The sequence below is a fragment of the Pecten maximus genome, chromosome 7, assembly GCF_902652985.1.
Source record: "Pecten maximus chromosome 7, xPecMax1.1, whole genome shotgun sequence".
NCBI lineage: Eukaryota > Metazoa > Mollusca > Bivalvia > Pectinida > Pectinidae > Pecten > Pecten maximus.
This window is the reverse complement of record NC_047021.1, coordinates 42,583,636-42,611,285: the sequence shown is the minus strand read 5'-3', so window position 1 is coordinate 42,611,285 and position 27,650 is coordinate 42,583,636. Positions and strand designations below refer to the sequence as shown.

General features: G+C 37.8%; 1 protein-coding gene across 1 annotated transcript; it reads left to right on the top strand.

Annotated features, from left to right (window-relative positions):
- Nucleotides 1-7,901: 7,901 nt before the first annotated feature.
- On the top strand, nucleotides 7,902-27,257 carry LOC117331229 (solute carrier family 23 member 1-like). Its single transcript, XM_033889827.1, has 5 exons — nucleotides 7,902-8,234; nucleotides 23,255-23,412; nucleotides 25,264-25,358; nucleotides 25,641-25,789; nucleotides 26,957-27,257. Exons 1-5 carry the CDS (start codon nucleotides 7,902-7,904, stop codon nucleotides 27,140-27,142), a joined length of 921 nt encoding a protein of 306 aa, XP_033745718.1. The 3' UTR covers nucleotides 27,143-27,257.
- The last annotated feature ends 393 nt before the right edge of the window (nucleotides 27,258-27,650 follow it).

Here is a 27,650-nt window from a genome sequence, read left to right as displayed (position 1 = left end):
AAAAAAAAAACCAAAAAACAACAAATCAAATATAAAAGGAATCGTGCTATTAAATGTATGTTATAAATATTCTATACACATAATAGAATTCCGCAAAAGTGAATGTGTAGCCTGCGCCCACTTTTAATTAAATTAGCGAGCAGTTAAAATACATAAGTATAACAGTTGATTTTATTATGTGAATTGGAGCGAATTTACAAACAATGACAATGTTCAAACTCGATTTGAAGTATATGGTGATAATTAAAAGCCAAATACTTAAGTTTATGCTGTAAGCAGTAATGAATGTCCAAAAACTTAATTGTGATGATTTTCAATGTGCAAAGGATTATAATTCTAGCTAAAAGTGGAATATTTACACAGGGTTCAAAATCGAACTGAAATTATGACAATCAAGAGCTATCTTTAACAAAGGTAACAGCATAGCTTTAACGCTGGTGGTTATAATGTAAAACTGCTGGTGAAATAAATTAACGATCTAATGCGTTTCAGCACGAATAACAAAATCATATCAGTTTGAATCATTTTTGGTGATAATAAGGCTGCATTTGAATCAGGAATATAATTTTATCGATGTGTCGTTTGAAAAGATTCACCCACTTATCCAGCTTGCATCCAATCTTAACTTTGTTTCGTTTTAACTGAATATCTGTATTTTGCATTTACCGCTACATTGACCAATCACATACTTTATATCTTGACCAGTAACGCCACCTGTCGCATCATATCTGGGGGAAAAAAGAAAATTATATGACTATGCCGAAAAATATGGCACGCCATTCTATCATGAAATACTCAAAACACTTGAGGTCAAATCTTTTTTACCTTAAGGTCAATTTTTTTTTTCATTATTTGATTTTATCCTTAAGGTCAAATGATTTGATCTTAAGGTAAAAACACATTATTTAGCCTTAAGGATAAAATACACCCAAAGTCATGATTCAAACCGTACCCTGAACATAATGGACTGGTCCAGTCTTTCCTCATTTTCTCTATGCATGCTTCTTAAATTGTTTATATTCAGAAATAAAAGTGTATATAACAATTATGATTTTTTTAACCTTAAGGTAATAAACTTTTTTGCCATTATGGTCATAATGTCAAAAGATTTTATTTACCTTAAGGTCAAAAGATTTTATTTACCTTAAGGTCAAAAGATTTTATTTACCTTATGGTCAAATGATTTTATTTACCTTATGGTAAATACACTTTTTTGCCATTATGACCACAATAAATTTCACTCGTAATATTAAATGATTTGATATAGTCAAAATATTGAATATAATTTTCTTCACACATTTCAATGTTGAAGTTAAGTGTTTCCTTTTCCATTGATTAGATCAAACTGCATCCGCCTCCATTTTTTTAATGTCAAATCTTTTGACCTTAAGGTAAAACGATTTGATCTTCAGTATTTTGTGTATTTTATGACAGAATGGCGTGCCATAGAAGCAGCGATTTATATTCATTGCAATGTTAGTAGGTCGATTTTTACTATCAAAGGGTTGTAGTTACTTAACTACAATGAAAAGAAATGGATGGACGAAACAGATTTACTTCCCTTTAATATCGTATCGGACTGTGTGGTTACATTGCATCGTCTGTGTCCCTCTTCGTGTACACGGACCCGCATCCGTAACTTCACGGACAAATTTTCATGGAAAAAATATTAACCGTATAGAATTTAGAGAAGCAAAAGGCAATTTTTGAAAAAACAAAAACAAAAAACAAAAAAACAAACAACAACCCCTTTTCATCGTCTGTGTTTATACTTCTTGTTTTACTATGATGTCTTAAGTACTATATTTCATAACTTTAAATTACTTTTCACATATACATTTTATTTAAAACTAACGGTATCAATATTTCAAATCAAGCCGAAAGGTTAATGTATTCTGCGTATGTCTTAACTGCGCCAGTGTTCTCTAAAACTGACATAAACAACTGTATTTATTTTTCACATCTATTGTTAAAAACAGGGATCTGGCTTAAGACTCTGAAATAAACGAAAGGTCATCACAGTTGCCATAGTGTAAATTAGTTTATTTTCAAACGTGATAAACAACGTTAACTCGGTGAACATGGAACGGCCAGGTCAGCCGGTGTGGCGCTGTGTGTGACAATAGGGCATGTTGAAACACATGGAATGGATGCAAAGGAATATTCTTGTTGTTACATAGATATATTTTTGTCTTCACATTTTGAAACGTTTAGTCCAATCCCATGGCATACTGAACAAATAGATATATTAAAATAATGCCTTTTGTAAACGTTGAAAATGAAATATATGTCTTACAAAAATGTGTGCATACTATGTTTATGCAATCCAAATTAAATTACGACCATTCATGTTGATTCTACCGATTCCAGCGGTAGTCTACCGGTTTTTTGAATGATCTTCCGCCTATCGATTTACAGTTAAAATCATCCGCTTTATAGACTCTGAATATGTCATTCTTATTAGAGTTTTAGCCTGGCCAACAGTCCTAAGGTTTTTATAAAGTGCTGCACAGCTGAATTCTAATACAAGATAAGCTCCTTCTAGTTTGTAAAACCAATCAAAACAAACATTTTTTTTGAGGTATGGTTCCGACGACGAGAGCCAAATTAATCTCGGATATAAGGATGTGAGCGGGAGATTTGATTTCGAGACCATCAACCGGTGTTAATCTAACAACACCTACTTATAATACGCTCTCGAAACCTATAGCAAAATACAACATGTTGGTAACCATCATGCAAAATAGAATGGAAGTATATTTATGCAACAGGAAAGATAAAATCGAAACTCGTGGAGATTCAGCTATAGTCCTATAACTACATAGTTTGTACGACTTTCCAAATCCTTCTAATTCCTCTTGGATGCACTGGAAAACAGTTCTCTTTTGTAACATAACTACAGTGGACCTTCGTTAAATCGAACTCTGAAAACTCGAACACTCTGATAAGTTTTCTCGTGGTCCTGTCGAGTTCGAGTTAACGAAGGTCTGGATATTGTATTAAAGAGCTATGAATCACTTTCCTAGAATAACATTATCTTGTGAGCTGTTTACATTTTCACCCTCGCCAAATTCTTTATTCGAAAATTATTTTTGCTAAATATTCCATATGCTGCCCGATTTTCCACCCTTGGTCCGTTTGGATTTAGTGAATTGTAGCTTACATATCAACTTATCGTTAAAGCACCACACTCCCAAAGAAATATATATATAAATGTTTACATTATGACCTCCTTATAGTTTTCTGACTTCATATATACCTAACAAATTATTGCGAATCGAAAACTGGAGGAAAATGTGTATTTATGAAAGTATAGAGGAAATTATCAAAAATAATAACTGGGTCTGGCGGACCAAGTTTCTATGCAAATTAGTCCCACAATGCATCGGATGGGTTACCAGCCAACACAAAATGGCGGAACGCCGAAAGCGTGGGCCTGCCAAAAGGCAGAAAGATTCTGCCAAAAAGAAACGTCAAAGGGATTGGAATCGGCAAAACCCTGAGTGTCCCTAGGAAAAGAAATGATTCGTTCGGAGCAAGCAAGAGAAGAAAAAGTAAAAAGACTCTAATCCCCATTTTGCCGGACCTATATTGGATTGCTGGTTAGCTTTTTCCGTATTCCTCGAAAATTGTCAACTTCACCGATCTTAATTGTATCGATGTTTTGTTGTATGCATATTGCCTTATTCTAAAATTGAGTATTTTAGTTGTAATTTGTTTATATTGATCAGTTATGGCGATGATATTTTGCTAATATGTTCAAATAAAAAACATTATCAGGCAAGTTCATGTACACTCGATCTATAAACAAACGGCCATGTGTTTTAGCCTCGTTCTCGGCTCCGTGACAAATCTTGCGATATACACTGATGTCGCAAGGATTTCCGCGGTCAAGCGTCCAGTCCCTTGGTCATTTTAATGTTAGGAAAGCGTGAATGAGCATCTTGGATTGCCATAAAAGTCTTTTGGTTCAGAACAACGTTGAGGAAGAATTATAAGTTTATTTAATTTACAAATGAAATATATTTAAATCAAATCAAAATGTAGTTTTAATTCCACGCGACGAGAAAAAATTCTCACATCGACGATATTTATGTAATCATTTGGGCAAGAGATAGATAGTGAACGGGAAAAATCTACTCATTTTCTATTGTGCGTCGTTCTCGAATACCAACGGTTTCAGTGAATTCGTCCGTGTAGTATTTTGCATATGTCATTAATGTAAACGGAACGGATTTCATTGGCTGTGCCAGTTAGAAATCAATTGTAACTTCATCATATGGACAATGGCATGACGTCATCAATTGAAAATACCACAAAAATATCTGCCTCCTTTTGATTTGTCTTCCTCATGTTGACTTTTAAACTTGTCAAAGTGTAAGTTTTTGTGAGAAATGAGATACAAATCATGTAAATGTTTTCATTTTGAATGATATGTTTTGAAACTCGCCCTAAAAATTTAATTTTTTATTCAACAGCGAATCATCAGTCAAATATCCAGTTGAAGAATAATCTTCTGTCTCCTTGGTCGTGGACAATTTAAAGGACGTATTTGATTGGTCACTATTGACCAATGAAATAACCTCTGTCTTGTTTGACCTGGATTCGAGTGGTCAGACTTCAAATAATGCATGGAATCATTGACAGAAATGGCCGAGATGATTCACGACTGATATCAGATATGTCTACCAATTGTACCATTAAGGCAATTCCGCCAATGCTATGATGTTTTGATTGATATTTAACCTGACTAGAATGGCCCAGTCACTAGTAGGCACAATCAGAACAACTCGCCTCCGTACATGTATGTGAACGTAGATTCTTCGAAACTAGATTCGGACATAGTAATCATTTTGGACTACTTTCGATCACATGACACAAAAGATGGCGGCACCCATGGTTGACAAGCACATGGTGTGATTCAATCGACGATAATGGTGTATGGTAGCAAAAATCGTTGTTTGTACATTTTGTAATGAATCTAAGAGGGATGTTAATAGAACTGTAGGAGGCAAAAAAATCGTTAAAGCTATGCATTGATGAAAAATAACTTTTACTCTGGTTATGTATGTAGATCAACGGATCGAATATGAGATGGGTGTGTTTAAAATGTTCAAATTTTATTGACTTCAAGTCAAAGGTTATGAAAAATGTAGGTCTGGAAAATTTTGATGTATTATGTTTCTTTTAAACAAAATTGATTCTAATTTTTGACATTGCATATTTTCTGTAGACGTCGAAATTGCTGGGCGCAGCCATATTGTTTATCCTTCCAACAGGTCACTGTAGTCCACGGTAATTTGGTCATCGTCCAGCGAATCTTCATAGTTACACTTGTACTTCCAAGCCTACGTTCGCAGACGGAGGCGAGGTGTTCCGACTGGTAGTTTCGTAGAAAAGGAAGAGGGGTTCCGATAGGTTGGCCTATAGCCGAACAGCAGTGTTTGCTTCACTTATAAAATTATGTTCATCGATCGGAATTGAATTTGAAATATGATGATGACTTCATTTATATTTATTAAGATCTTCCCAATACATTCACAGATGAATTGACATTTCATTAAAATGACTATTCCGAAGTTTCGCTCCATCGATTCGTTCCAGCTTCATTTCCGTGCTGGTTACGGTATGCCATGGGATATAACTAATATGCATAGTACATTGTATATGAGGCAGAATTTATCAACATAATTATGAATACATGCTGATAAAGGTTTTCTAACTCCTTAATGCTTCTGGTTCTGGTACGCGCATTACTAAAATCATGCCATGGCAAATGTGCAACTTGAAATGAAAAACGAAGAGTCATTCATATAGAGTAAGTCATTTATTAACCTGGTAACAACGTTTTAACTATAAATCAATACTGTTCATGTGAAGTTTTGGCACATTATCATTTTTAGAGGTATACACAGAGGTATACACTATCCTTGATATGATTAGTTGAAAAACATCGAAATAGTAATTATGTTTTTACAAAAGAAAAGTTATGCTACCTGAACGAAAATATTCATACTGCATAGTGAAATGCATGTTGGAATAACAAATACAATTCTGTGGTATAAACAAAAGGGAATGGAGACTATATTGGAGTCAATTTAAGACAAAGACAAAGATTGATAGTAATAATAAAAAAAAGATTAACTTTAAAACAAATACATTTTTGTATACCAATATTATGCATGACAAGTATTGCATATATGGAGATGTCATAATCAGTAATATAATGATATCATGTATGGCCATGATATTACAGCTAAAAAATACAAAATACATGTAACATGTGAAGTAATAAACTTGAAAATAAAACGCTTTGAAAACAAATATACCAATATTATAAATGACTAGTATTGGATATAATACAATGACAATCTTGATGAAAAAGATAAGGCAAAAATACTCAATAAGAACTTTTACTACAAATATGTTTTACTGGAAACACCTCGTTAAAAAGAAGTATTTGTTATCGGTTAGTTTAGACTAAAGGGACAGATCGTTATCCATTAATTAAAAAACAAATCATTATCTCGCTATGACTGTTAAATTCACGATTTTACCTCAGATACACAACGGTTTTATATATAAAAACACCAGCAAGAATATAAATGGTTAAATTTATATCAAACTCGTGAAAACAATGCATATATATACATACATAACACATCGCTCCCTTTGCCCATGTGTAAACTAAACCAACCACAAATAGATCACCCGGCTTCAGCCGGCCGATAATAAAACATTTAGCCAGCAAATATGAACTTGACATTGAAACTACAAATGTATGTAGTTCAAGTATGCACGTGCAACCAACCAAACATTCTCCTACCTAACCGCTGGAAGTTGTTTGTTGAAGACATTCTATCTAAAAACTTGCCAGATATGACCTTTAACCTTTATCGGTCACCACAAGAATCCTACCAAGAGTGTTGACATTGCTAAATGCGACCTTTAACCCCTTATCCTTGACCGATGATCACCAGAATCTGATAAGATGTAAAACTTGATAATAATGTATAAATATGGAGAAAGTTTCGGATTTCAGGAAAAAAAGTTTTCTTATTCCAGGAGGGTTTAATATTACTCTTGACCTCTGATCGGTGGTAGAAGTTGCTGATCGGGTACTTTGTATCGGAAACGCAAACCAAATCTGTTGAGTGGACAGACGGACGAACCGCCAAGGTCGACTATAGTGGAGTGCAGTGTTTTGTCTGTGAACTTGTGGGGTGCACGGTACAAGTCGATCAGGATTTCAATTTTTTTTTTATTTCCGTTCATTCTGTCGTTAAAAGAAGCACATGCGCAGTGAGATTTAATGTTGATTTATGGGTAAAAAAAAGAAAAATACTTTAAAATTCGTCTCCTATAGGCGACGAAGATATTTTGATGCAATGAATCGGTGAATGCATCCCATAAGGATGTTAACTGAGTACGAACAGACGGACGGACGGACGGACATAACTATATGTTCCTCCGATAAAATGGCAAGGATATGAGATACAGCAAAATCATTATGTTCTTTTAATATGCAATTGATTAAAGAGTGAAATATTGCATGCATGGATATACCAATGTACCACAGGTAAGTGGAACGAAAGCTGTACAAACTGTATGCATAGGTGATTGATCTGGAAACCGTGAGAGCGGCGACTACTTCTTTCAGCGTTACCTGGGTCAGACCATATGTTTGCGCGGTTATGGTGTAAAGCGTTTTACGTAAGACACAAAGCGTTGACCACTCACTGACCAACAGAAGTTTAGTGTACATTCGGTACGTGGTTGCACCTACTTGTTAGCGGCCGTCTTCCGAAGTGGCAAACAGCATTTAGACAGAGATCAAGCATTAACGCAAGGATTTGAAGGATTCATTACGTTTGCAATAATTTAAACTTCATTGTGCGACTATGGAGGGGATTAGTGGGTACAGCGGAAATCAGTCTGGAGACGAGATAGATTTAATGGAACGCACCCCTCTTAAGATGGAGGGTGTCCGCTTAATCCCCCCTCCTACGTACACCGATGTCGTGACGTCCGATACTACGGAAAACCTCCTCAGTATCCACCATGATAAGTATCCTGCGGAAATCGGCCCGCCGTTACAGGATACAGGTGAGTCGACCGACGAATCTAGTCCGAGGAGCCAAAGCAGTGACTCGTTGGTGAAGCCGACCTCATCACTTGTCTACAAGATCAGTGATAACCCTCCAATTCATCTTACCGTCGTATTTGCATTCCAGGTCAGTATTTCATCCTTCGCCGATTTGATAATTTTAACTGTGAGAGGAAACTAGATTACTGACAAAAATAACAATAGGAAAGGTATACGTGAAAAAAACCTTGACACAAAAAGGTATTTGGGTCACCACGTGGATACTCCATGTTCCTCCACGCGAGGACTCCAGTTTCTTCCCATTATACGACACTTCAATCCTTACCAACATATACAGTGGGGGTAACACGTGACCTGTAGCAGATACTAAAGTCCGATAATGGCGGCCGAAGGTGCCAGCTCGCGGAAAGTTTGATGCTTTTAAACTCATTTACTGTATCAATATCAACAATTTAATTAGTGCACGGGACCTATACACAAAAGACATCTCTATTTGCTGTAGGTATTGTAAACACTTCTACACCATTTCTCACTTGAATACGCAAGAAATGGTGTAGAAGTGCTTGCAATAACTACAGCATATAGTGATGTCTTTTGTGTTTATTTATTAACTATTAAGCGTTACAGATCCCGTGCACTTATTAAATTATTGATATCGATACAGTATATGAGTTTGAAGCATCAAACGTACAGGGAGCTGGCAACTTCGTCCGCCATTATCGCACTTTTAGTGTTCCTATATATCTGTTACAGGTCACGTGTTTCCCCCACTGATATCATTGTAAAATATGACAGAACATGATTCGCAGCCTGTGGAAATCAATGTTGTCCATATCAACTTCTTTCCCCTATAGTAAAAGATCGCGCATAGCGAACCTAAAGCGTCATTTTGCCTTCCAGTTCACTTCCGCCCCTACAATATCTACCCGTGTTCACATCAATACAATATTAACCTAACACCTAAGATTCATTTTCAATCTCTATCCTAAACTAACAAAGGCATTCAAACAATATATACCACAGCATAAACATTACAGTGTGAGTACCACATATATTACAGTGTGAGTACCACATACATTACAGTGTGAGTACCACAGGCATTACAGTGTGAGTACCACAAACATTACAGTGTGAGTACCACAAACCCTACAGTGTGAGTACCACAGACATTACAGTGTGAGTACCACAGACGTTACAGTGTGAGTACCACAAACATTAGTGTGAGTACCACAGACATTACAGTGTGAGTACCACAGACATTACGGTGTGAGTGCCACATACATTACAGTGTGAGTACCACAGACATTACTGTCTGTACCACAGACATTACAGTGTTAGTACCACAAAAATTACAGTGTGAGTACCACAGACATTACTGTCTGTACCACATACATTACAGTGTGAGTACCACAGACATTACAGTGTGAGTACCACAGACATTACAGTGAGTACCACAGACATTACAGTGTGAGTACCACATACATTACAGTGTGAGTACCACAAAAATTACAGTGTGAGTACCACAGACATTACAATGTTAGTACTACAGACGTTACAGTGTGAGTACCACATACATTACAGTGTGAGTACCACAAACCCTACAGTGTGAGTACCACATACATTACCGTGTGAATACCACAAACATTACAGTGTGAGTACCACACACATTACAGTGTGAGTACCACACACATTACAATGTGAGTACCACAGACATTACAGTGTCAGTACCACAGACATTACAGTGTGAGTACCACAAACATTACAGTGTGAGTACCACAGACATTACAATGTGAGTACCACAGACATTACAGTGTGAGTACTACAGACATTACAGTGTGAGTACTACAGACATTACAGTGTGAGTACCACAGACATTACAATGTGAGTACCACAAACATTACAGTGTGAGTACCACAGACATTACAGTGTGAGTACCACAAACATTACAGTGTGAGTACCACAGACATTACAGTGTGAGTACCACAAACATTACAGTGTGAGTACCACACACATTACAGTGTGAGTACCACAGACATTACAGTGTGAGTACCACACACATTACAGTGTGAGTACCACAGACATTACAATGTGAGTACCACAGACATTACAGTGTCAGTACCACAGACATTACAATGTGAGTACCGCAGACATTACAGTGTGAATACCACAAACATTACAGTGTGAGTACCACAGACATTACAGTGTGAATACCACAAACATTACAGTGTGAGTACCACAAACCCTACAGTGTGAGTACCACAGACATTACAGTGTGAGTACCACAAACATTACAGTGTGAGTACCACAGACATTACAGTGTGAGTACCACAGACATTACAGTGTGAGTACGACAGACATTACAGTGTGAGTACCACAGACATTACAGTGTGAGTACCACATACATTACAGTGTGAGTACCACAGACATTACAGTGTGAGTACCACATACATTACAGTGTGAGTACCACAGACATTACAGTGTGAGTACCACATACATTACAGTGTGAGTACCACAAACATTACAGTGTGAGTACCACAAACATTACAGTGTGAGTACCACAGACATTACAGTGTGAGTACCACAGACATTACAGTGTGAGTACCACATACATTACAGTGTGAGTACCACAAACATTACAGTGTGAGTACCACAGACATTACAGTGTGAGTACCACATACATTACAGTGTGAGTACCACAGACATTACAGTGTGAGTACCACAAACATTACAGTGTGAGTACCACAGACATTACAGTGTGAGTACCACAGACATTACAGTGTGAGTACCACAGACATTACAGTGTGAGTACCACAGACATTACAGTGTGAGTACCACATACATTACTGTGTGAGTACCACAGACATTACAGTGTGAGTACCACAGACATTACAGTGAGTACCACAGACATTACAGTGTGAGTACCACAGACATTACAGTGTGAGTACCACAGACATTACAGTGTGAGTACCACAGACATTACAGTGTGAGTACCACATACATTACAGTGTGAGTACCACAAACATTACAGTGTGAGTACCACAGACATTACAGTGTGAGTACCACAACATTACAGTGTGAGTACCACAAACATTACAGGTGTGAGTACCACAAACTTTACCGTGTGAGTACCACAGACATTACAGTGTGAGTACCACAAACATTACAGTGTGAGTACCACAAACATTACGGGTGTGAGTACCACAAACTTTACCGTGTGAGTACCACAGACATTACAGTGTGAGTACCACAAACATTACAGTGTGAGTACCACAGACATTACTGTGTGAGTACCACATGTATTTCCGTGTGAGTACCACATACATTACAGTGTGAGTACCACAAACATTACAGTGTGAGTACCACAGACATTACAGTGTGAGTACCACAGACATTACAATGTGAGTACCACAAACATTACAGTGTGAGTACCACAGACATTACAGTGTGAGTACCACAGACATTACAGTTTGAGTACCACAGACATTACAGTGTGAGTACCACAGACATTACAGTGTGAGTACCACAAACCCTACAGTGTTAGTACCACAGACATTACAGTGTGAGTACCACATACATTACAGTGTGAGTACCACAAACATTACAGTGTGAGTACCACAAACATTACCGTGTGAGTACCACAAACATTACCGTGTGAGTACCACAAACATTACAGTGTGAGTACCACAGACATTACAGTGTGAGTACCACAGACGTTACAGTGTGAGTACCACAAACATTACAGTGTGAGTACCACAAACATTACCGTGTGAGTACCACAAACATTACAGTGTGAGTACCACAGACATTACAGTGTGAGTATCACATACATTACAGTGTGAGTACCACAAACATTACAGTGTGAGTACCACAGACATTACAGTGTGAGTACCACAAACATTACAGTGTGAGTACATCATACATTACAGTGTGAGTACCACAAAAATTACAGTGTGAGTACCACAGACATTACAATGTTAGTACTACAGACATTACAGTGTGAGTACCACATACATTACAATGTGAGTACCACAGACATTACAGTATGAGTACCACATACATTACAGTGTTAGTATCACATACATTACAGTGTGAGTACCGCAGACATTACAGTGTCAGTATTACAGACGTTACAGTGTGAGTACCACAAACATTACAGTGTGAGTACCACACACATTACAGTGTGAGTACCACAGACATTACAATGTTAGTACCACAGACATTACAGTGTCAGTACCACAGACATTACAATGTGAGTACAACAGACATTACAGTGTGAATACCACAAACATTACAGTGTGAGTACTACAGACATTACAGTGTGAGTACTACAGACATTACAGTATGAGTACCACATACATTACAGTGTGAGTACCAGACATTACAGTGTGAGTACAACAGACATTGCAGTGTGAGTACTACAGACATTACAATGTGAGTACCACAGACATTACAGTGTGAGTACCAGACATTACAGTGTGAGTACCACAAAAATTACAGTATGAGTACCACATACATTACAGTGTGAGTATCACAAACATTACAGTGTGAGTACTACAGACATTACAGTGTGAGTACCACAGACATTACAGTGTGAGTACCAGACATTACAGTGTGAGTACAACAGACATTGCAGTGTGAGTACTACAGACATTACAATGTGAGTACCACAGACATTACAGTGTGAGTACCAGACATTACAGTGTGAGTACCACAAAAATTACAGTATGAGTACCACATACATTACAGTGTGAGTACCACAAACATTACAGTGTGTGTACCACACACATTACAGTGTGAGTACCACAGACATTACAATGTGAGTACCACAGACATTACAGTGTCAGTACCACAGACATTACAATGTGATTACCGCAGACATTACAGTGTGAATACCACAAACATTACAGTGTGAGTACCACAAACCCTACAGTGTGAGTACCACAGACATTACAGTGTGAGTACCATAAACCCTACAGTGTGAGTACCACAGACATAACTGTGTGAGAACCACAGACATTACAGTGTGAGTACCACAAACATTACAGTGTGAGTACTACAGACATTACAGTGTGAGTACCACAGACATTACAGTGTGAGTACCAGACTTTACAGTGTGAGTACAACAGACATTGCAGTGTGAGTACTACAGACATTACAATGTGAGTACCACAGACATTACAGTGTGAGTACCAGACATTACAGTGTGAGTACCACAAAAATTACACTATGAGTACCACATACATTACAGTGTGAGTACCACATACATTACAGTGTGAGTACCACAAACATTACAGTGTGAGTACCACACACATTACAGTGTGAGTACCACAGACATTACAATGTGAGTACCACAGACATTACAGTGTGAGTACCACAGACATTACAATGTGAGTACCGCAGACATTACAGTGTGAATACCACAAACATTACAGTGTGAGTACCACAAACCCTACAGTGTGAGTACCACAGACATTACAGTGTGAGTACCACAAACCCTACAGTGTGAGTACCACAGACATTACAGTTTGAGTACCACAAACATTACAGTGTGAGTACCACAGACATTACAGTGTGAGTACCACAGACATAACAGTGTGAGTACCACAAACATTACAGTGAGTACCACAGACATTACAGTGTGAGTACCACAGACATTACAGTGTGAGTACCACATACATTACAGTGTAAGTACCACAAACATTACAGTGTGAGTACCACAGACATTACAGTGTGAGTACCACAGACGTTACAGTGTGAGTACCACATACATTACAGTGTGAGTACCACAGACATTACAGTGTGAGTACCACAGACATTACAGTGTGAGTACCACAGACATTACAGTGTGAGTACCAGACATTACAGTGTGAGTACTACAGACATTACAGTGTGAGTACCACAGACATTACAGTGTGAGTACCACATACATTACAATGTGAGTACCACAGACATTACAGTGTGAGTACCACAGACATTACAGTGTGAGTACCACAGACATTACAGTGTGAGTACCACATACATTACAGTGTGAGTACCACAAACATTACAGTGTGAGTACCACAGACATTACAGTGTGAGTACCACATACATTACAGTGTGAGTACCACAAACATTACAGTGTGAGTACCACAAACATTACAGTGTGAGTACCACAGACATTACAGTGTGAGTACCACAGACATTACAGTGTGAGTACCACAAACATTACAGTGAGTACCACAGACATTACAGTGTGAGTACCACAGACATTACAGTGTGAGTACCACATACATTACAGTGTGAGTACCACAAACATTACAGTGTGAGTACCACAGACATTACAGTGTGAGTACCACAAACATTACAGTGTGAGTACCACAAACATTACGGGTGTGAGTACCACAAACTTTACCGTGTGAGTACCACAGACATTACAGTGTGAGTACCACAAACATTACAGTGTGAGTACCACAGACATTACTGTGTGAGTACCACATGTATTTCCGTGTGAGTACCACATACATTACAGTGTGAGTACCACAAACATTACAGTGTGAGTACCACAGACATTACAGTGTGAGTACCACAGACATTACAATGTGAGTACCACAAACATTACAGTGTGAGTACCACAGACATTACAGTGTGAGTACCACAGACATTACAGTGTGAGTACCACAGACATTACAGTGTGAGTACCACAGACATTACAGTGTGAGTACCACAAACCCTACAGTGTTAGTACCACAGACATTACAGTGTGAGTACCACATACATTACAGTGTGAGTACCACAAACATTACAGTGTGAGTACCACAAACATTACCGTGTGAGTACCACAAACATTACCGTGTGAGTACCTCAAACATTACAGTGTGAGTACCACAGACATTACAGTGTGAGTACCACAGACGTTACAGTGTGAGTACCACAAACATTACAGTGTGAGTACCACAAACATTACCGTGTGAGTACCACAAACATTACAGTGTGAGTACCACAGACATTACAGTGTGAGTATCACATACATTACAGTGTGAGTACCACAAACATTACAGTGTGAGTACCACAGACATTACAGTGAGTACCACAGACATGACAGTGTGAGTACATCATACATTACAGTGTGAGTACCACAAAAATTACAGTGTGAGTACCACAGACATTACAATGTTAGTACTACAGACATTACAGTGTGAGTACCACATACATTACAATGTGAGTACCACAGACATTACAGTATGAGTACCACATACATTACAGTGTTAGTATCACATACATTACAGTGTGAGTACCGCAGACATTACAGTGTCAGTATTACAGACGTTACAGTGTGAGTACCACAAACATTACAGTGTGAGTACCACACACATTACAGTGTGAGTACCACAGACATTACAATGTTAGTACCACAGACATTACAGTGTCAGTACCACAGACATTACAATGTGAGTACAACAGACATTACCGTGTGAGTACCACATACATTACAGTGTGAGTACTACAGACATTACAGTGTGAGTACTACAGACATTACAGTATGAGTACCACATACATTACAGTGTGAGTACCAGACATTACAGTGTGAGTACAACAGACATTACAATGTGAGTACCACAGACATTACAGTGTCAGTACCACAGACATTACAATGTGAGTACCGCAGACATTACAGTGTGAATACCACAAACATTACAGTGTGAGTACCACAAACCCTACAGTGTGAGTACCACAGACATTACAGTGTGAGTACCACAAACCCTACAGTGTGAGTACCACAGACATTACAGTGTGAGTACCACAAACATTACAGTGTGAGTACCACAGACATTACAGTGTGAGTACCACAGACATAACAGTGTGAGTACCACAAACATTACAGTGAGTACCACAGACATTACAGTGTGAGTACCACAGACATTACAGTGTGAGTACCACATACATTACAGTGTAAGTACCACAAACATTACAGTGTGAGTACCACAGACATTACAGTGTGAGTACCACAAACATTACAGTGTGAGTACCACAAACATTACCGTGTGAGTACCACAAACATTACCGTGTGAGTACCACAAACATTACAGTGTGAGTACCACAGACATTACAGTGTGAGTACCACAGACATTACAGTTTGAGTACCACAAACATTACAGTGAGTACCACAGACATTACAGTGTGAGTACCACAGACATTACAGTGTGAGTACCACATACATTACAGTGTGAGTACCACAAACATTACAGTGTGAGTACCACAGACATTACAGTGTGAGTACCACAAACATTACAGTGTGAGTACCACAAACATTACGGGTGTGAGTACCACAAACTTTACCGTGTGAGTACCACAGACATTACAGTGTGAGTACCACAAACATTACAGTGTGAGTACCACAGACATTACTGTGTGAGTACCACATGTATTTCCGTGTGAGTACCACATACATTACAGTGTGAGTACCACAAACATTACAGTGTGAGTACCACAGACATTACAGTGTGAGTACCACAGACATTACAATGTGAGTACCACAAACATTACAGTGTGAGTACCACAGACATTACAGTGTGAGTACCACAGACATTACAGTTTGAGTACCACAGACATTACAGTGTGAGTACCACAGACATTACAGTGTGAGTACCACAAACCCTACAGTGTTAGTACCACAGACATTACAGTGTGAGTACCACATACATTACAGTGTGAGTACCACAAACATTACAGTGTGAGTACCACAAACATTACCGTGTGAGTACCACAAACATTACCGTGTGAGTACCACAAACATTACAGTGTGAGTACCACAGACATTACAGTGTGAGTACCACAGACGTTACAGTGTGAGTACCACAAACATTACAGTGTGAGTACCACAAACATTACCGTGTGAGTACCACAAACATTACAGTGTGAGTACCACAGACATTACAGTGTGAGTATCACATACATTACAGTGTGAGTACCACAAACATTACAGTGTGAGTACCACAGACATTACAGTGAGTACCACAGACATGACAGTGTGAGTACATCATACATTACAGTGTGAGTACCACAAAAATTACAGTGTGAGTACCACAGACATTACAATGTTAGTACTACAGACATTACAGTGTGAGTACCACATACATTACAATGTGAGTACCACAGACATTACAGTATGAGTACCACATACATTACAGTGTTAGTATCACATACATTACAGTGTGAGTACCGCAGACATTACAGTGTCAGTATTACAGACGTTACAGTGTGAGTACCACAAACATTACAGTGTGAGTACCACACACATTACAGTGTGAGTACCACAGACATTACAATGTTAGTACCACAGACATTACAGTGTCAGTACCACAGACATTACAATGTGAGTACAACAGACATTACAGTGTGAATACCACAAACATTACAGTGTGAGTACTACAGACATTACAGTGTGAGTACTACAGACATTACAGTATGAGTACCACATACATTACAGTGTGAGTACCAGACATTACAGTGTGAGTACAACAGACATTACAATGTGAGTACCACAGACATTACAGTGTCAGTACCACAGACATTACAATGTGAGTACCGCAGACATTACAGTGTGAATACCACAAACATTACAGTGTGAGTACCACAAACCCTACAGTGTGAGTACCACAGACATTACAGTGTGAGTACCACAAACCCTACAGTGTGAGTACCACAGACATTACAGTTTGAGTACCACAAACATTACAGTGTGAGTACCACATACATTACAGTGTGAGTACCACAGACATAACAGTGTGAGTACCACAAACATTACAGTGAGTACCACAGACATTACAGTGTGAGTACCACAGACATTACAGTGTGAGTACCACATACATTACAGTGTAAGTACCACAAACATTACAGTGTGAGTACCACAGACATTACAGTGTGAGTACCACAAACATTACAGTGTGAGTACCACAAACATTACCGTGTGAGTACCACAAACATTACCGTGTGAGTACCACAAACATTACAGTGTGAGTACCACAGACATTACAGTGTGAGTACCACAGACATTACAGTTTGAGTACCACAGACATTACAGTGTGAGTACCACAGACATTACAGTGTGAGTACCACAAACCCTACAGTGTTAGTACCACAGACATTACAGTGTGAGTACCACAAACATTACCGTGTGAGTACCACAAACATTACAGTGTGAGTACCACAAACATTACAGTGTGAGTACCACAGACATTACAGTGTGAGTACCACAAACATTACAGTGTGAGCACCACAGACATTACAGTGTCAGTACTACAGACATTACAGTGTGAGTACCACAGACATTACAGTGTGAATACCACAAACATTACAGTGTCAGTACTACACACATTACAGTGTGAGTACCACAGACATTACAGTGTCAGTACTACACACATTACAGTGTGAGTACCACACACATTACCGTGTGAATACCACAAACATTACAGTGTGAGTACCACACACATTACAGTGTGAGTACCACAGACATTACAGTGTTAGTACCACAAAAATTACAGTGTGAGTACCACAGACATTACTGTCTGTACCACATACATTACAGTGTGAGTACCACAGACATTACAGTGTGAGTACCACAGACATTACAGTGAGTACCACAGACATTACAGTGTGAGTACCACATACATTACAGTGTGAGTACCACAAAAATTACAGTGTGAGTACCACAGACATTACAATGTTAGTACTACAGACGTTACAGTGTGAGTACCACATACATTACAGTGTGAGTACCACAGACATTACAGTGTGAGTACCACATACATTACAGTGTGAGTACCACAAACCCTACAGTGTGAGTACCACATACATTACCGTGTGAATACCACAAACATTACAGTGTGAGTACCACACACATTACAGTGTGAGTACCACAGACATTACAATGTGAGTACCACAGACATTACAGTGTCAGTACCACAGACATTACAGTGTGAGTACCACAAACATTACAGTGTGAGTACCACAGACATTACAATGTGAGTACCACAGACATTACAGTGTGAGTACTACAGACATTACAGTGTGAGTACTACAGACATTACAGTGTGAGTACCACAGACATTACAATGTGAGTACCACAGACATTACAGTGTGAGTACCAGACATTACAGTGTGAGTACCACAAAAATTACAGTGTGAGTACCACACACATTACAGTGTGAGTACCACACACATTACCGTGTGAATACCACAAACATTACAGTGTGAGTACCACACACATTACAGTGTGAGTACCACAGACATTACAGTGTGAGTACCACAGACATTACAATGTGAGTACCGCAGACATTACAGTGTGAATACCACAAACATTACAGTGTGAGTACCACAAACCCTACAGTGTGAGTACCACAGACATTACAGTGTGAGTACCACAAACCCTACAGTGTGAGTACCACAGACATTACTGTGTGAGTACCACAGACGTTACAGTGTGAGTACCACATACATTACAGTGTGAGTACCACAGACATTACAGTGTGAGTACCACAGACATTACAGTGTGAGTACCAGACATTACAGTGTGAGTACCACAGACATTACAGTGTGAGTACCACAGACATTACAGTGTGAGTACCACATACATTACAGTGTGAGTACCACAAACATTACAGTGTGAGTACCCCAAACATTACGGGTGTGAGTACCACAAACTTTACCGTGTGAGTACCACAGACATTACAGTGTGAGTACCACAAACATTACAGTGTGAGTACCACAGACATTACTGTGTGAGTACCACATACATTACCGTGTGAGTACCACATACATTACAGTGTGAGTACCACAAACATTACAGTGTGAGTTCCACAGACATTACAGTGTGAGTACCACAGACATTACAATGTGAGTACCACAAACATTACAGTGTGAGTACCACAGACATTACAGTGTGAGTACCACAGACATTACAGTGTGAGTACCACAGACATTACAGTGTGAGTACCACAGACATTACAGTGTGAGTACCACAAACCCTACAGTGTTAGTACCACAGACATTACAGTGTGAGTACCACATACATTACAGTGTGAGTACCACAGACATTACAGTGTGAGTACCACAAACATTACAGTGTGAGTACCACAAACCCTACCGTGTGAGTACCACAGACATTACAGTGTGAGTACCACAGACATTACAGTGTGAGTACCACAGACATTACAGTGTGAGTACCACAAACATTACAGTGTGAGTACCACAAACATTACCGTGTGAGTACCACAAACATTACAGTGTGAGTACCACAGACATTACAATGTTAGTACTACAGACATTACAGTGTGAGTACCACATACATTACAATGTGAGTACCACAGACATTACAGTATGAGTACCACATACATTACAGTGTGAGTACCACATACATTACAGTGTGAGTACCGCAGACATTACAGTGTCAGTATTACAGACGTTACAGTGTGAGTACCACAAACATTACAGTGTGAGTACCACAGACATTACAGTGTGAGTACCCCAAACATTACAGTGTGAGTACCACAAACTTTACAGTGTGAGTACCACAGACATTACAGTGTGAGTACCCCAAACATTACAGTGTGAGTACCACAAACTTTACCGTGTGAGTACCACAGACATTACAGTGTGAGTACCACAAACATTACAGTGTGAGTACCACAGACATTACGGTGTGAGTACCACATACATTACCGTGTGAGTACCACATACATTACAGTGTGAGTACCACAAACATTACAGTGTGAGTACCACAGACATTACAGTGTGAGTACCACAGACATTACAATGTGAGTACCACAAACATTACAGTGTGAGTACCACAGACGTTACAGTGTGAGTACCACAGACATTACAGTGTGAGTACCACAGACATTACAGTGTGAGTACCACAGACATTACAGTGTGAGTACCACAAACCCTACAGTGTTAGTACCACAGACATTACAGTGTGAGTACCACATACATTACAGTGTGAGTACCACAAACATTACAGTGTGAGTACCACAAACATTACAGTGTGAGTACCACAAACATTACCGTGTGAGTACCACAAACATTACAGTGTGAGTACCACAAACATTACCGTGTGAGTACCACAAACATTACAGTGTGAGTACCACAGACATTACAGTGTGAGTACCACATACATTACAGTGTGAGTACCACAAACATTACAGTGTGAGTACCACAGACATTACAGTGAGTACCACAGACATGACAGTGTGAGTACATCATACATTACAGTGTGAGTACCACAAAAATTACAGTGTGAGTACCACAGACATTACAATGTTAGTACTACAGACATTACAGTGTGAGTACCACATACATTACAGTGTGAGTACCGCAGACATTACAGTGTCAGTATTACAGACGTTACAGTGTGAGTACCACAAACATTACAGTGTGAGTACCACAGACATTACAGTGTGAGTACCACAGACATTACAGTGTGAGTACCACAGACATTACAGTGTGAGTACCACAGACATTACAGTGTGAGTACCACAAACATAACAGTGTGAGTACCACAAACATTACAGTGTGAGTACCACAAACATTACAGTGTGAGTACCACAGACATTACAGTGTGAGTACCACAGACATTACAGTGTGAATACCACAGACATTACAATGAGTACCACATACATTACAGTGTGAGTACCACAAACATTACAGAGTGAGTACCACATACATTACAGTGTGAGTACCACATACATTACAGTGTGAGTACCACAGACGTTACAGTGTGAGTACCACACACATTATAGTGTCAGTACCACAGACATTGCAGTGTGAGCACCACAGACATTACAGTGTGAGTACCACAAACATTACAGTGTGAGTGCCACAGACATTACAGTGTGAGTACCACAGACATTACAGTGTGACTACCACAAACATTACAGTGTGAGTACCACAGACATTAAAGTGTGAGTACCACAGACATTACAGTGTGAGTACCACACACATTACAGTGTGAGTACCACAGACATTACAGTGTGAGTACCACAAACATTACAGTGTGAGTACCACAGACATTACAGTGTGAGTACCGCAGACATTACAGTGTGAGTACCACAGACATTACAGTGTGAGTACCACAGACATTACAGTGTGAGTACCACAGACATTACAATGTGAGTACCACAAACATTACAGTGTGAGTACCACAGACGTTACAGTGTGAGTACCACAGACATTACAGTGTGAGTACCACAGACATTACAGTGTGAGTACCACAGACATTACAGTGTGAGTACCACAAACATTACAGTGTGAGTACCACAGACATTACAGTGTGAGTACCACAGACATTACAGTGTGAGTACCACAGACATTACAGTGTGAGTACCACAGACATTACAGTGTGAGTACCACAGACATTACAGTGTGAGTACCACAAACATTACAGTGTGAATACCACAGACATTACAGTGTGAGTACCACAGACATTAGTGTGAGTACCACAGACATTACAGTGTGAGTACCACAGACATTACAGTGTGAGTACCACAAACATTACAGAGTGAGTACCACAAACATTACAGTGTGAGTACCACAGACATTACCGTGTGAGTACCACAAACATTACAGTGTGAGTACCACAGACATTACAGTGTGAGTACCACAGACATTACAGTGTGAGTACCACAAACATTACAGTGTGAGTACCACATACATTACAGTGTGAGTACCACATACATTACAGTGTGAGTACCACAGACATCACAGTGTGAGTACCACAGACATTACAGTGTGAGTACTACAGACATTACAGTGTGAGTACCACCAACATTACAGTGTGAATACTATAAAAATTACATTGTGAGTTCCACAAACATTACAGAGTCAGTACCACATACATTACAGTGTGAGTACCATAGACATTACAGTCAGTGTCAGCAGCACAAATATTACTCATGAACAAAGCGTCAATTCCCCAAAATTAAAAAGATTTTGAATATAATCCAGTATCTTGATCACATCATTTCCAAAACAAAAGCTATTTTATAGGAAAACCTAATTGAAAAATAAAAGTTGTCTGTAGCGCAGATCACGTTGCTTCTGTGAAAATATCGTGGATTTTTACATTGATTAACGCATATTGTATACATGAAATTATTATGAGTTTTATTACAGCAAGCACTCCTAGCGTTCGCGACCCAGTTGGTCATTTCCCTACTTGTGGCACAGGCTGTCAATGGCGAACATGATCCTGAGCTCCGTGGTAGCTTGCTCAGTTCTACAATGTTCATGTGTGGCTTTACAACCATGACCATGTCCTTATTTGGCATTAGGTAAGTTATACGTATTCTCATTCAAATAATTCAATTTAAGGGTGTTCTAAATGTTCAAAACAGAAAAGTCACTCCGAACACGCTTGTATGACAACATTTATATAAACCTGTTTGTATGTCACTATTTATATAAACATGTTTGTTTGACAATATTTATAAAAACATGTTTGTATGACACTATTTTTATAAACATAATTTGTATGACAATATTTATATAAACATGTTTGTTTTACATTATTTGTATAAAAATGTTTGTATGACACTGTTTATATAAACATATTTGTATGACACTATTTACATAAACATATTTGTATGACACTATTTACATAAACATGTTTGTATGACATTATTTATATAAACATGTTTGTATGACACAATTTATATAAACATGTTTATTTGACATTATTTATACAAACATGTTTGCATGACACAATTTATATAAACATGTTTGTATGACAATTTTTATATAACCAGTATTTTATGGCACATTTTATATTAACCTACTTGTTTTGTTTCAACATGTATTCTTTTCACAATATCAGGTTTTGTGTTAGGATTTGACATAAACTGACTATTTCGGAAATATGTGGAAATTTACAATCTATTACAATTCATAACAAATAATTAGCAAGTGTTTTTTTTTGAAAGAAATATATTGATGGACATTTTTAGAAATGTTTTAAGAGAATATGACAATAAGCAATTGTGAACTGCTTCTTGTGCGTTATGATTTCTGGGACCTCGTGGTAAAGCGACCTTCAAGCATTAGCTAATCAAAACGTATTGAACCTCGCGATTAAAAATATTCCCGGTCAAAGTTCACCTTTTCAACCAATCAAAACGTATTCAATTCCACGTGAGTATAAAGTGATTGTTATTCAGTTGTAATGATTATTTCATGGGCCGATGTTTTTGTGAGGATATGTCTGGGATTCTACACGTTTTAAATTTTGTTATGGAATACGGATTTAATGCAGCCGCACAGTTATAGATTGTTCATGCTCAAGAGTTCTGGCGAATAGGTATGTTTCTCTTATCACGCGTAAAAACAACAAGAAGACATCTGTGTAATAAATTCGTTATCAAAAATAAAATGAAAAAAAAAAAAAAAAATTAACCCGCATACCTTAAATAATATATATAAAAAACATGTAAAAATATTTCAATGCTTAAAGAATATCAACACGTTATTTAATCTAGGTCAAATCCCTAAGGACATCCAATTCACTAGACACTGTAATGTCAGCTATAGACTTAAATAGTCAACCTGTACCCTAAATCCTAGCACTATTGTATTCCATCCATGTTGCCAACATTTCTTAAAAACATATCGTAAAAATATAAAAATATATATAGAAAGTTATAGGAATAATTGAATAGATGTAAGCATTTCAATGTAAATGAACGAATAACTGGTGAATAAACCTACTGCAATGAGAAAGGAAATTTGACACAGCATTATGGGGATGTATATATGGATTAAATAAAACGTGTAGTCGGTAGACAAGGACTCCTTGTTGATTTATAGACTCCATGCGCTATTATAAGTGATATTGGATATCTCCCTTAGAACGGCAGTCAAAGCTAAAAACATATATACAAGGTTTTACCCGACCTTGGGTTTGAACGCGTCCAATGTGATTTTAAAAGTACATTTAACATGAATAATTTGACAGCAGTAGTATAGGTATTTTTAGAACATACTGCTCCAGATTTTAACCTCGCCAGGTATTAATTTTCGATTATTTCGTGCTTTAACGGTAAAAATTATGCCGCATGTTTATAAATCAATCTAATTATTAAAATTCATAGCCTTATCGAAGTTTAACAGTTTGGTCCTTTGTTATGTAGGTTGCCAATATTCCAAGGTGGAGCGGCGGAGTATATCATACCACTGTTAGTTTTACAAGATGAAGCTCAAAAACAGAAATGCGACGCCATGATTGGTATGCTAACCATTCTGGAGATAAGACATGATAATCTTACCTCAGTCCCTACACAGCTTATTATATATACAATCTAATTAATATTTGACTTGTAATCAATTAGCAAAATGCTAGGAAAGGGACGTTTAAGGAGCTGGTATAATTCCACCTCTTTTACTCTCTCTCCAGGTATCATCAGCTTTACTGTAGTAAAGTATATCAAAATTGCATTGTCCTTATTTCTGCTTATGTTTTATATTTGTTTGGTAAATTTAAAAATATGATTTTGATGATTATGTCTAGGTACTACAGGCACGAACAATACCAGTAACTACACAGGAAGCCCATTGTTTTACTCCAACGACACTCATTATCAAATGAATGTCACAGCCATGGCGGGTACAGACATCCTTCAAAGCCACAAGGGCGTCGATTTCCAAAAACTACGAGGGGTTAGTTACAATCACCATAACAATATATACTCGAATATTTTATTCTGATTTTGAATTATCAAGCATCCAAATTTTTCCAAAATAGTTAACGTGTTTCTACATTTTAATTTCCCATCAGAATTGATAAGCCCCTGGTATCAATGACAATAGCGTATCGTCATCATTTTATGTGTTGTGTGACACGGTCACGAATTGATAACGTCATCAATATCGGCACATTGCATGGGGCATTGATGATGGCGAGATGAAAAAGGTTCACAACACCGTAAAATTTATCACTTTTATAAACGTGTGAGAAAAATAATTAAACATGGACAACTCTCGTGTAAGAATTTAGCTAGTAAGACTGATTCAGATTAATTGAATATGCTACAACTCCAACAAAGGAGTAATGATGACTGAACGAAAACAGAAGAAAGTTGTTGTACATTTCCATACCATACCAAAAGTTATACACTGTTAACACTCACAGAAAGTTTGTGCTTCTATTTTTTCATTTTAATCTAAAGTGAGAAGTAATTAATTACATCCTGATAAAATTGTAAATTGAGGACGTAGAAAAATATCACTTTTGCTGATTTGACCAATCAAATTAATGATTAGAAAATACCAAAATAATTGACCAATCAGAAAGCCCGACATATATGTCAGCACCTGGACAGGGGAAACTAATTTTTGTTTACATTAGGCCTAGTTAGCATACGGGGTAGGTTTTTCGTTGATAAAAAATGTAATAAACAGAATATCTAACAGTGTCTTCAGTAGTACCAAATATATTTCACTCGTGTGGCTAATATTTTGATATGTTTCACTCGTGCTGCGCACTCGTGAAAAATATCAAAATATTAGCCCCACTCGTGAAATATATTTGGTGTTACTGAAGACACTGTTAGATATCCTCTATATATTAATATTATTTTTGGTGGGGACAGTGGTCTAAGTCGAATGCAAAATTCATGCATTTTGTTTGAGAAGCATTGTTTCCGGTGTAGCATTATTAACATAAACTATTTATAGCTATATTACTTTCCATAATTTACATTTGGTTATATGTAACAATCATAAAAATGGATATTGTCATTCCTCCAATGAAATCAATGATCACCGAAAATCTCAGTTTTTATATGCATTTGCTTATGAACATTTATATAGCGACTATCGTTACAGATGATGGGGAGTCTAATGATAATAGGATGTATCCACAGTATGATCGGACTGACTGGGTTTGTGGGAATCTTGCTCAGATTCATCGGCCCAATCACGGTCGTACCGACGCTTTTACTAGTTGGTTTGTGGGTGGCGAAGATGACCGCAAAATTAATATCTGTACAATGGGGAGTAGGGGCTATGTAAGTAAAATGTTATGTTTCAATCTTTTCATACTTAGCAATACCAGTTCCAATCATTAGCAAACCTATATATCTATATATTAAGTATATATCATATGAGTATAACGTATATCAGATAATATGCCTTGAAAAAAATCATACTCAGAGGTTATTTGAATTGTTAAAAAAAAAAAAATCCGTTCAAATACCGGTCATGAACTGCGAATGTACTACTGACTAAGAAACATTTGTTCTCATTAATTGAAATGTTTTTTTTTTCATTTAAAGGTGTGCTGGCATTTTAACCAGAATATCTAACTAAATACCATATCTAACAAGTGCTTTTCATCTCATTTACACAGAAAAGAACGTATGATTTTGTCTCTGACAGAAGTGTACATTATATAAATATCTAAAACACATCTTAAACGTTAAAGGAACATTCCAGTCAATTTGCAAGCTTCTTGGCTAATCTGAACCTTTTACGAACTAGCATAAAATATTCTTTCTTGTCAAGGGAATTGATGGAAATG

Excerpts from the sequence above, each read along its gene's own strand:
- LOC117331229 (XM_033889827.1), top strand. The coding sequence starts at position 7,902 with ATGGAGGGGATTAGTGGGTACAGCGGAAATCAGTCTGGAGACGAGATA. Across the intron at positions 23,413-25,263 it reads ATGTCCTTATTTGGCATTAG|GTTGCCAATATTCCAAGGTG; the intron begins GTAAGTTATACG and ends TTTGTTATGTAG. Across the intron at positions 25,790-26,956 it reads ATTTCCAAAAACTACGAGGG|ATGATGGGGAGTCTAATGAT; the intron begins GTTAGTTACAAT and ends CTATCGTTACAG.